This window comes from Panthera leo, chromosome A1 (assembly GCF_018350215.1).
Source record: "Panthera leo isolate Ple1 chromosome A1, P.leo_Ple1_pat1.1, whole genome shotgun sequence".
Classification (NCBI taxonomy): domain Eukaryota; kingdom Metazoa; phylum Chordata; class Mammalia; order Carnivora; family Felidae; genus Panthera; species Panthera leo.
Window position 1 is genome coordinate 132,515,119 of NC_056679.1, and position 13,254 is coordinate 132,528,372.

General features: G+C 35.4%; 1 protein-coding gene across 4 annotated transcripts in view; it reads right to left on the minus strand.

Annotated features, from left to right (window-relative positions):
* The window catches only part of CENPK (centromere protein K), a 57,173-nt gene extending 44,431 nt beyond the window's left edge, over window positions 1-12,742 (minus strand). For all 4 annotated transcript variants that reach the window (XM_042940264.1, XM_042940253.1, XM_042940271.1 and 1 more), the window contains exons 1-4: window positions 12,705-12,742; window positions 6,404-6,554; window positions 4,028-4,084; window positions 452-524 (exon numbers count right to left, since the gene is read on the minus strand). In XM_042940264.1, the coding sequence (XP_042796198.1) occupies window positions 452-524; window positions 4,028-4,084; window positions 6,404-6,520 (247 nt within the window). In that variant the 5' untranslated portion in view covers window positions 6,521-6,554; window positions 12,705-12,742. The remainder of the gene's footprint in view (window positions 1-451; window positions 525-4,027; window positions 4,085-6,403; window positions 6,555-12,704) is intronic.
* Window positions 12,743-13,254: the final 512 nt, after the last annotated feature.

Sequence of the window (13,254 nt, forward strand, 5' to 3'; positions counted from 1 at the left end):
TCGGCTCAGGTCATGATCTCATGGTCCATGAGTTCAAGCCCCGCGTCGGGCTCTGTGCTGACAGCTCAGAGCCTGGAGCCTGTTTCGGATTCTGTGTCTCCCTCTCTCTCTGCCCCTCCCCTGTTCATGCTCTGTCTCTCTCTGTCTCAAAAATAAATAAACGTTAAAAAAAAAAAAAAAAAAAAAGAAACAATTTACAGTTTCTATTGCATGTGTGGCATAGTATCTATGATGATCAAATGATGGTTATTATAAGGTCTCCATAATTTAAGATCATTATATCAAACAAATATATTCATCTATAATACCAAAATAAGCACAAAATAACGTATACAAATGAAAGAAAAGTTTAGGCAATTTCAACAAGGCTAGATAGACCTTGAAATTATCCTTAAATTAATTTGCCATTAATTTGTTTAAAAAAATATAAACCTAAAAATAAGAATCTTACTTTCAGGATTTTCTTTCTGCCATTGACTGAGTTCAGCAGTCAAACATTTCACTTGCATAATTAATAATGAAAGCTATAAAAAAAAAATCATAAAACAAAGTCATTTCTTACAGAATAGTTATAGATATTCATGAAAGTGTAGACATTCTTAATACTTTAACACAAATTCCTAACATAAATGGCTAACATAAGAGCCATCCAAATTATAAAAAACTGACACTCCAAACACAATCCTGCTTTAAACCATACTAATTATAGCTCAAGTCTTAAAAAGTTTTCAATTCTACTTTACCACTCAACCTATAATAAAAGGACCTAACCATATTACTTTTATTTCTTAAGTACTACTATAAAGATATAGGGGCACCTGTCTGGCTCAGTCAGTGGAGCATGGGACTCTTGACCCTGGGGTTGTGAATTTGAGCCCCATGATGGGTACAGAGATTACTTAAAAATAAAATCTTGGGGTGCCTGGGTGGCTCAGTCGGTTAAGCGTCCGACTTCGGCTCAGGTCACGATCTCAGGTCACGATCTCACAGTCCGTGAGTTCGAGCCCCACGTCGGGCTCTGGGCTGATGGCTCAGAGCCTGGAGCCTGCTTCCGATTCTGTGTCTCCCTCTCTCTCTCTGCCCCTCCCCCATTCATGCTCTGTCTCTCTCTGTCTCAAAAATAAATAAAAACGTTAAAAAAAAATTTAAAAAAAAAATAAAATCTTTAAGAACATAAGATGGTATTTCTTGCCAATAATTTTTAGACACACTTGCTTTAGGGGCACCTAGTTTTAGGGGCACCTAACACAAAGTAGGACAACATATGTTCTAATTATTAATAAGGTATCTTAATTGCCATTATTCACTAGCTGGCTCCATCCATAGTGCATGCAACTTTTATCTTGGGGTCATGAGTTTGAACCCCATGGTGGGAGTAGGGTTTACTTTAAAAAAGATAAATTTGCTTTAAAGATGCTCTTTAAAATTAATACGTATGCAGATAAGAGTAAACAAAGCAAGCCTGAGATTATTTAAAGGTTTGCTTTCAAAGTTGGCTCTTGACTGGCATCTGGAACTTGTTATTTGAGATCATTCCCACCAACCTGTTAAGAGTGACTCATTGTGTCTAAACTGTTTTTGTAAGGAATATGACTGAAGCTGAACACCTGCTTTCCTTCTGGAAGTCTGGTATTTTGATAACTGCTAGGCAGAGGGTGTCTATGTGACTAGCTCTCACAAAACACCTTGGTCGCTGAGTCTAATGAGGTTCCATGGCAGAAAACATTTCACACAGTCACAACTCCTTGGGGGAATTAAGCATATCTTGGATGACTCCAATAAAAGAGGACTCCTGAAAGCTTGTATCTGGTTTCCTCTGGACCTCACCCCATGGTCCTTTTCACTTTGCTGATTTTACTCTGTATCCTTTAACATAGTATATCTCAGCCATGAATATAGTACACACTGAGTTTTGTGAGTCCTCCTATGAGTTACTGTGAGTCCTGTGAATTACTCCTGAAAGTAATCTGGGGAACCCTCAACACAATAGGAGAAGATATATTTTTTAAGTTTATTTATTTATTTTTGAGAGAGAGAGAGGGAGAGACAATCCCTAGCTGGCTCCACACTGTCAGTGCAGAACCCAACACAGGGCTCAAGCTTACGAATTGTGAGATCATGGCCTGAGCCGAAATCAAGAGTCGAACGCGTAACCAAGTGAACCACCCAGGTGCCCCAAAAGGAGAAGATATTTTGTGGATCCCTCAGATAATGTTATTATTGACTATCTCAGGATCCTGATTCTTTACAACTATATAAGCACTTCCACCAAAATCAGTGTTTGTTTGGTTCACCGCACAAAAAATCATTCAGGAAACTTACAGGTCCAATCCCTAGTGATTCTGATTCACTAGGTCTCAATTTCTACGATATAAGAACCACGTTTCCCAAGAAAACCAGATGATAGTTTATTTACTGTATAATGCTGTTTCAAATACAATATTCAGTTTTATACTTTATAACAGAACTCTGCATTTATTGATAAATGCAAAATTTTTAAAATAAAAGATGGCTTAATTCTTGATCAGAAATTTTTACATGGAAGACCTGACCTGATATGATAGGCACTTCCAAAAGTGACACATTAGTTTTTCCTTCTTTTTCTATCTCTCTTACTCTCATTTTTATTCAGTATTATTATGCTCATAGATTTTTATTTTTATTATTGTTATAATCAATCAAGGCCATTATTCCTTTTCAAATGATATCAAATTTGGTGTTTTTGTGAACAGTGCCTAAATCTTTATTTTTCATAATCTATATTTTTTTCAAATTAGTTTTACACTGAATGACACAAAAGGAAACTTAAATTACTAATAGTCCACATGTAAGCTTGATTATAATCTGAATGAAAAATAAGTAGGAAGAAAAAGGCCTTCAAAAAAGCTTCTGTATTACATCTCGCTCTGTGAAACGGCTCTGCTTCTGACTTCAATTGTCTGCTGCTCTAATAGGCCATGAAGCGCATGAACCCCCAACTGCAGCTTACTGGTGGCAGGCAGACACACACACACACACACACACACACACACACACACACACACCTTCCTCACCTGCTGCCCTTGTAACAAAATGAACTGGTTTTTAAAAGTAAAGTGCATGATTTGGAACTCAGGAGTACTTTCAATTAGTTCTTACACTTTCTGACATGCTCCTACAAGTTTTAGAAAACTTTCTTTAGAATCATTTGTATATTTGACTTTGTTCTTTAGAATTATCACTAAAACTTCTAATTTTTTATAATCAAATACATCTAAGTTTTCTTTTATAATTTCTTGGTTTCTACTTTTAGCCAAGAAGTTTCTCCTGTCCCTAGATGGCACAAATAGTCTCCTAACTTTTCTTCTAAGACTTCTATGGCAATCTATCTAGAATATATGTTTATGTAATGAAAGACAAAGCTCCAATTTTATTTTCTTCCAAACGGATAACTAGTTGTACCACTATTACTTATTAACAATTCATCTTTTTCCACAAATGGGCACTATCATCTTTGTCATATTTTAAATTCTTAATCTGTTGCATTCTTCCTTTGGTATATTCCTAAACCAATTCTTTAGGGCTCTATTAAAATAGATATCTTAATCTTTGTTTAAGCATCAGTGAAGTCAGTTAAGGTTCTACACATATAGTAAAAAAAAAAAGAAAACAAACTGGCTACTGTACCTAACACAAAGTAGGACAACATGTATTCTAATTATTAATAAGGTATATTAATTGCAATTATTCACTCAACAGTTAAATATATGTGTAACTGTTAAGAGATAAATAATAAAGAAAATATTCCTTATTTAAATATATTTATTTAGAGTAAATATATATAGTAAATACAATATATTTATAACAGTTCATTCAAAAAGTATTTAGAATACTTCTCTTAAATCAGAAAGAATATTTTCCAAATGATTAAGCATATGGGTATCAACAAAGCTATTATATGTGGGTTAATATAGACAAATGATATTCTTATCCAAAACACAATACATTAAACTTAACTATTTTTAGGAAGAAAAAAAAGAATTCATACCTGAGCATTTGAATCAGTGAGTGTCTCAGTTCCAACAAGTGATAATTTTTTCTGACACTTCATTTAAAAAGTAAATAAAACAACAAAACAAAGCAAGTAAATAAAAATGATTCACATACTATATATAACCTTTTATATATAACAAACAATTCCCTTTCTTTTATATCAATGTAATATTATACAAATATCTGATTTAAGAGAAGAGTTTAAGTTCCTCACTTAAAAAAAAATGTTTATTTACTTATTTGAGAGAGATTGTATGCATGAGCCAGAGAGGGGAGGGAGAGAGAGAGAGAGAGACAGAGAGACAGAGACAGAGACAGAGACAGAGAAAGAGAGAGAATCCGAAGCAGGCTCAGGGCTCAACGTCATGATCAATCGCAGTATCATGACCTAAGCCAATATCAACAGTCCGAGGTTTAACCAACTGAGTCACCCAGGCACCTCAAGTTCCTGATTTTACAGGCAAGAGGATCATGAAGGCACCCAAACAGGTCTCACGGTCAATATATCAAAAGTAAAAGGGGATATTAGATATTCTATATTCTGTATAGAATGAAATAATGAGCATAAGAAATAAGGACAAAAAAATACAAACATAGCTAGGGTAAATTAGAAGCTAGGTAACGGGAAAATAGGAAATAAGAGAACAAGAAGGAAAGCACCATAGAAAAATAACAAGAGATAAGAAAATGGTTAAGATCATAGGAAAATAAAGCCTTCAGGAGACATCATTTTTTTTTTTTTAATTTTTTTTTTTTTTTTTTAACGTTTATTTATTTTTGGGACAGAGAGAAACAGAGCATGAATGGGGGAGGGGCAGAGAGAGAGGGAGGCACAGAATCGGAAGCAGGCTCCAGGCTCTGAGCCATCAGCCCAGAGCCTGACGCGGGGCTCGAACTCACGGACCGCGAGATCGTGACCTGAGCTGAAGTCGGACGCTTAACCGACGGAGCCACCCAGGCGCCCCCAGGAGACATCATTTTTGTTCCATTCAAAAAAGATCTACAACTATTACCAGTGATTATATGATTGAAAATATGGGTAATTTAAATTTTACTTGTGTACTTATTTCTAGTTGCAGTATCTTTTAAAAAAATTATTTTTAAATTCAAATTTCTATACTGAAAAAATGTCAAAAGCATAAAAAGGAATTATTTAAATTATCTTGAAAATACACTATTATCAGAGTACCAAGGATTTACATTAAAAAATAATTTTAGAAAAGAAAAAAGGGGACAAAAAACAAATAATAACCCGCCTTAATCTAAAATCTTACTGCAAAGAATGGGATAAGAAAAGTTTGCGGCCTGTTTCACACATTATGCTATTTTGAGTAGAAAAACCTTTTACCAACACACAGTAGTGTACCAGAAGTGATGCTCACTAACTCAACATTTCAAAGACAACATTTTCTATATTAATTCATATTTTCACCCAAACTCCATAATTATGTGTCCTCACCACTTCTCTACTCTCTATCTTAGGAAATAACCTGACCAACCTCCTAGTGGCCCAAACCAGAAACCTGAAAGTATTCATAATTTCCCTCCATTTCACAACAATTAAGTTCCACTCATTTTGGCCCTATCTCCTTAGTATCTCCTAAATCCTTCTTCTATATGCAGTGATAGGATATGGCCCTTCAGTACTTCTTATCAGGATTAGTAAGTACTAGAGCCTCCTAAATGCTTCGTCTATCTGCAGTCTCAGTCTTCTATATTCCATTGTCTTCAAAACAACCAAGCAATTTTCCCAAACTGCATCTTTTCCCAAAGATTCATGTTTATAATCCTTTAATTGCTCCCCACAGTACAAACTCAACAAAATCCTTCATGTTCTTGCTCCTAGTTATATTTCCAGCCTCACTCCACAGGTCAACCTCCTCCGAATTTACGAAGCCATAATATTCTACCTAAGGTTTTCTAAACTCTTCCAACCTTACATATTTTGTTCCTTCTGCTTTATATACCTCTCCTACTTTCAGAAGCTAATTTCTATTTATCCTTTAAAAGTGAATTCAGTTATTGCTGCCTTTAGAAAACTATCCTTGACCCTTTCTATCTAGGTTTACTACTCGTTTTAAGTAGTCTTTGTATTTCCACCACAATACTTCTAACATAAAAGCAATGGTCTCTATTACATGACAATCTCCTTGAGGGCAGGGATTGCCATAATTTTTTCTCTTTCTAGAGCTCACCTGGCATAAAGTTTCTTGAATAAATGCTTACAGGTTTAAAAGCTATATAAATTTTTACTGTATAATATAACAGCTTTCAGGACCCAACATAATTATTTTTCTTAAGTCTATTATTGAAATGGAAAGAAATCTTATAGTAATTAATATATATATCACTTTGACCTCTTGGTACTTACTTCTTCCATGTCTTTCCACATTTCGTCACATTCCTTAATAAGTTCTTCTTCAGCATTTGTAACATCTTCCATATCTGTACTACTATCTGGGTCTAGATCTTGCTGATTCACTGACATGTGCCTTGTGATTTTTTTAGCCTTATAAGAAAAACTGAAGTAAAAATATTTATTCATTTAACAATAATTTCTTGAACACCTATCACCTGCCAGATAGTAAGCTAGGAACTAAACATGTAAGAGTGAACAAAATGGGCAAAAATCCTTCTCCCTACCATGGAACTTATATTCTAGTTAAAATAAAGAGACAATAAACCAGTTATATAAGTGGAAGTATATATAATATATATATCAATTTATAAGTGGAAATAATTTTATAAGTGGAAATAATTTATAAGGAAAGCAAGACAGGGAATAAAATAGGACATGCTTGGGTAGGGGTAATGTAATTTCACATAATGTGGTCATTTAAGGTCATTGAGAAGTTAACGATTGAGCAAAAAACATGAAGGAGATAAGAAAGTGAGACATGGGGATATTTAGAGGAAGAGGCTCCAGGCAGGGAATTGCAAGTACAAAGGCCCTGGGGCAGGAGTATGATGGTCATGTTCCTAGAGCAGTAAAGCAGCCAGTGTGATTGGAGCAAAGTAAGGCAGAGAATACAAGATGAGTTTGAGAGATTTAGGAATTAGATTATGTGGGCTTTCTAGGCTATTTTAAGGACTTCAGCTGAGATGATAAACAATTAAAGGGTTTTCAATGGAAAAATGACATAAGTTGAATTATATTTTAACAGCACAACTCTGGTTAACAACAGACAATAAGGACAGAAACAGGAAAGTCAGTCAGTTAGAAAGCTATTGTAATGATCCAAGCAACTTTTGTTATTAAAAAAGTTTAGGTAAGCAAATGGAAAGATGGAGCTGCCAGTTGGGTACTGAGATAGTGAAGACAGTGGAAGAAACAGAAGCAGCTAGATATGAGAAGGTAATGATTAAAAATTCAATTTTGTACTTGCTAAATATAAGGTGTCTATTAGTGCAGATGCTGATTAAGCAACTGAATGTACATGTATGGAGTTCAAGGGAAAGTTTTGAGCTAGAATTTGAGTCATCACCATACAAGATATGTAAAGCCACAAGGCTAGGTGAGATCACAAGAGCAAGAGCGTACAGACAGAAATGAGAAGAGGTCCAGACCTGGAAAGAATAATAAACAGGAACCACTGAAAGAGTCTGAGAAGGAGCGCTCAATAATAAGGTGAAAAGAAAATTAAGAGTATGATATAACCTGAAATTCAAAGTAAGAAAGTATTAAAGAAAGGAGTGATGAAGTATCAAATACCAGAGATAGGTCAAGTATGATAAAAACAGAACTGACAATTTACTTAGTAATATGGATAGAGGACTGTATTTTCCAAAAAGAGTCACAGCATATTTCAGGTTATTATTCCCTGTCCAGAGGCAGAGACTATTTATCCTCATCATGAACCTGAGTATGACTTTCTAACTGCCTTTACGAATAGAATATAATGGAAGTGACTTCCAAAACTAAGTCATAAAAGGCCATAGCACTTACACCTCTGTCTCAGAACATTCACCCTTATAAACCAGCAACCATGCTGTGAAGAAGCCTGGTACAAATGTTTGTTTATTTGTTTGTTTGTTTTTTAATGTTTTTGAGAACAAGTGAGCACGTGTGAACGGGGAGGGGCAGAGAGAGAGAGAGAGAGACAGACAGACAGACAGAGGATCTGAAGTGGGCTCCCCCCGACAGCAGAGAGCGCAGAGTGGGGCTCGAATTCACAAACTGGGAGATCATGACCTGAGCTGAAGTCAGACGCTTAACTGACTGAGCCACCCAGGCACCCTAAACTGGCACAAATGAAGAGACTAATGGTGAAGCCCACAGAAAGGAACTGAGGTTCCCAGCCAAAAGCTAGCATCAACAATTAGACATGCACATGAACATTCTGATGATTCAGCCCTCAGACTTTGAGACTTCTAGACAAGGGCATAGACATTGCAGAGCAATTGACAAGTTGTCCTACTATATCCTGTCTGAATTCTTGATGCAAAGAACTGCTGGACATAATAAACCTCTAAGTCTTAGGATAATTTATCACAATTTCAATGGAATAAATACACAAAACTGGAGGCCTTTATAAAGGAGTTTCAGTAGAATGGTGGGAGTAAAAGCATGAATGGAGTATATTCAAGAGAGAACAGAAGGCAAGGAACTCTACATACCTAGTAATATAAAATATTTTCAACAATTTTTTTCTCTAAAGGAAAACAGCCAGAGGGTGATATGGGGTCAAGAAAGACTTTTTTTTAAGCCAGGAGAAAACAGAGCACTTAAATGACACAGAAGGAAATATTGCAGGAGTCGCAAGAGAAAAAGAATGGAATTTAATACCTAAGTAGAGAGACTGATTTAAGATAGAAGTCTATATAGGGGCACCTGGGTGGCTCAGTTAGTTAAGCGTCTGACTTTGGCTCAGGTCATGATATCACAGTTCGTGGGTTTGAGCCCCATATTGGACTCTGTGCTGACAGCTTAGAGCCTGGAGCCTGTTTTGGATTCTGTGTCTCCCTCTCTCTCTGCCTCTCTCTCTCAAAAATAAACATTAAAGAAAAGAGATAGAAGTATACATAGTTCATCCATTTTAATGGAAATGTAGGAGGATTGCAAGCAGGTGAGTAGATGTGTTGATAGGATTTTATGGAAGTTCTATTTGGACTGCTTCTCTTTTCTCAGGGAAATGTTAACTAAGGTCATCAGCTGTGAATGAGAATGGGGAAAAGCACAGGAGGTTTAAGAAATACATTAAGAGGGGCGCCTAGGTGGCTCTGTTGGTTAAGCATCCAACTTCAGCTCAGGTCATGATCTCACAGTTCCTGAGATCGAGCCCCACATCAGGCTCTGTGCTCACAACTCAAAGCCTGGAGCCTGCTTCAGATTCTGTGTCCCCCTCTCTCTCTGCCCCATCCCCACTCATGCTCTGTCTCTATCTCTGTCTTAAAGTAAATAGAACATTAAAAAAAAGAAATACATTAAGAAATGTATGAAACAGTGGCACCTGGGTGGCTCAGTTGGTTAACCATCTGACTTTGGCTCAGGTCATGATCTCATAGCTCGTGAGTTCGAGCCCCCATTGGGCTCTGTGCTGACAGCTCAGAGCCTGGAGCCTGCTTCAGATTCTGTGTCTCCCTCTCTCTGCCCCTCCTCAGCTCATGCTCTGTCTCTCTCTCTCTCTCAAAAATACATAAACATTCAACGTTTATAGCAGCACTCTCAACAATAGCCAAATTATGGAAAGAGCCTAAATGTCCATCAACTGATGAATGGATAAAGAAATTGTGATTTATATACACAATGGAGTACTACGTGGCAATGAGAAAGAATGAAATATGGCCCTTTGCAGCAACATGGATGGAAGTGGAGAGTGTGATGCTAAGTGAAATAAGCCATACAGAGAAAGACAGATACCATATGGTTTCACTCTTATGTGGATCCTGAGAAACTTAACAGAAACCCATGGGGGAGGGGAAGGGAAAAAAAAAAAGAGGTTAGCGTGGAAGAGAGCCAAAGCATAAGAGACTCTTAAAAACTGAGAACAAACTGAGGGTTGATGGGGGGTGGGAGGGAGGGGAGGGTGGGTGATGGGTATTGAGGAGGGCACCTTTTGGGATGAGCACTGGGTGTTGTATGGAAACCAATTTGACAATAAACTTCATATATTGAAAAAAATAAATAAATAAAATAAAATAAAATAAACACATAAACATTTAAAAAAAATTTTTTTAATGTATGAAATAGATATATAAGAGAACAGGAGAGGATAAAATAGTAGGATAACTTGAGATTAAATGTCCACTTGAGACTATTAAATACCCACTAGCGAATATGTCATTAATTTAAAATGGAATTAGAACATGGTTATATATTTTCTTCTATAGTGTAGCAGCATAGGTACAAAGACCAAGTGAAAAAATGACAGTCTTTGACGTATGACCACAGGAATGAGTAACTACTAGAAGATAGAAAATATAATCACTAAAGAAAAAGAGGTCAAGAAAAAGGGAGGCCATATGTGGATATTAAAATCACCATGAAGTATGACAGTAGTGCTGCAGAGGGCTGCAGTGAGCCAGAAGCTAAAAATCTTCAAGAAATGAAGGAGCATGATATAATCTTGCTAGATGACCGCTGCAAGGAGTGGTAGGTAGTAGTAGACTGTGATGGCATGAAATGCAAAGTTGAGACAATTTTAAGGAAATAGACAGACCAAAAAAGAAAAAAGATGTCTACCCCACAACACTAAATGCAAACCAGAACAGCCCACTCCCCCAAAACACTTTTATTCATAAGAAACTTAAGTTTTATACTACTTAATCAAGGTCTCATCAAGAGAGATTTTAAAGAAACTTGGGGAGATACACCATGTTCAGAAATCAAATGACTCCATACTGTAAAGATGTTAATTCCTCCTAAGTTGATCTATTGAATCTTAATCAAAATTCTAAAAGTATTTGGGATGCCTGGATGGGCTCAGTTGGTTAAGTGTCTTACTTGATTTTGGCTCAGGTCATGATTTCATGGTTCATGAGTTTGAGCCCTGCATTGGGATCTGTGCTGACAGCTCAGTGCATGCTTGGGATTCTCTCTCTCCCTCTCTCTCTGTCTCTCACTCTCAAAATAAATAAATAAATAAACTTAAAAAAAAAAAAAGTTCTAAAAGTTTCTATTTTTGTGGCACTTGACAAGCAAATTCTAAACTTTATATGGAAGGGCAAGGGCCAAAAAACAGCCAAGACCCTCATGAAGAAGATGAGAAAACTTGCCTTACCACACATTAAACTTATTAAAAAACTATACTAATTTTTATAGCGTGGAATTAGCACATGGATAAGCAAACTGAACAGTGGAACATAAACACATAAAAGCCTTTCTGGATTCACAGATTTATGGACCTATGATATAGAACACAGGTGGCAATGCAAATTAAGGGGATATAAGAACAATCCAAATAGGAGCATATTTTATAAACTATATTGCATTTTTTCCCCAGGTATAATTTGGTCCTTCATAGAACTTCCTCATTTTTTTTTTAACTAACTGCAGAGTATTTGGGTGGAGGGGAGGGAAAAGGTGGGTTAAGCCTAGATATACACCTCAATCTTTACATGATCCCTACATCCCTCAAAAATTCCAGAAACAGAAATGATAAAGCAGAACATAAAGAAAACATGGAGACATTTTTTTTGCTTGGATTGGGAAAGCATTTCTAACAAAACTAAATAAAATCTCCATAAATTTTTTAAAAATTCTGCAGGTACAAAGATATCATTAAAAAATTAAAAAATAATCTAACACCTCCTTACTAAGACACCACACTGTATTTTCTCTCACTGCACTGAGTAATAAACCCAAGTTCTTCAATATCCCACCCCCCAAAAAAAGCTAAAATGTAAAACCTCAAAATTTAAAGAAAATATTTGTAATATACATGGCACTCAAGACCTAATTTTCTTAATGTATAATGAATGCCTACAAATATGAAAAAAAAATCCAATAACCAACCATAAAAAAGAAAACTAATTTAAAAAAGTGATCACCATAAAAGTCAGGATATCAATGCTTTTGGAGGGAGAGAAGAAGGCAGGAGAAAGAACTTTGATTAGGATGGGCCAAATGAGAAACTTTTGGGATGATTATCAAAGTTTTATTTCTTGATCTACATGGTGATAAAGGTGCTCACCTTATAATAATTTATGGAATTTACATTTATTTTTATATGTTTTTTTTGATATCTATATTTTACTTTGCAATAAAAAGCTAAATAACAGAAACAATCCAAGAGAAATGAGCAAAGGACAAAAATGGGAAATTTAAAAAAATGAGAAATATCCTTTATATATAGAAAAATGCATTTTTAACCTTACTTATAAGTCATAAAAATGAAAATTAAACAAGAGTTATTTTTCATCCGGACTAGCAATAATGAAAAATTTAATAACAAACAATAATGAGAAGAATATAGAACAAGAGGCATACACTATTCACAAGAGGCATGCACTGTTCATAAACTAATCACTTTGTAAGATAATAAACAATAGCCATTAAAATTTTAAATACATTTAACTTCTGACCCAGAAATTCTATTCCTAGGAATAATACTATAGATAGATATATTTGCTTTAGTCTACACAGGAATGCTTACTACAGCATTACTCAAAAAAACTTTGTGTGAACTCTACGATCAAACTGTCTAGGTTTAAATCCCGGCTTCAATACTTACAAGCTGTGTGACCTTGGGCAAGGCACTTAAACTGTCTCTGCCTCGGTTTCCTTACCTGTAAAATGAAGACAATAACATTACCCCATAAAGTTGTTATGACAATTAAATGAGTTAGTATATACAAAGTTCTTAGAACTGTGCTTAGCATATGAAGTTGTATCATTACTAGCTATTAACATTACTATTAACAATCTGAAGTCAGCTAGTAAAAGACTAGTTAAATACCTTCAGCCATGTACAAAAATGTTTACACTGTTTATGTTATGGGTAAGGCTTTATATCAAAAGTAGGCTATTAGTAAAGCTTTGGGGAGGATCATCCTAAGTTGTAGGGTGATTTTCCAATGAAGAGGGGGGATGTGCCCCTAACCACTCTGCTCACCCCTTGTTCAAAGGTCAACTATATAGTGTTGTATATGAATTATATACCTCAGTTTTAAAAGAGGGGGGAAGACAGTAAATGTTATGTGGTTTTTACCACAATAAGTTTTTCCCTTTTTTATTTATTTATTTATTTATTTATTTATTTATTTATTTATTTATTTATTTAT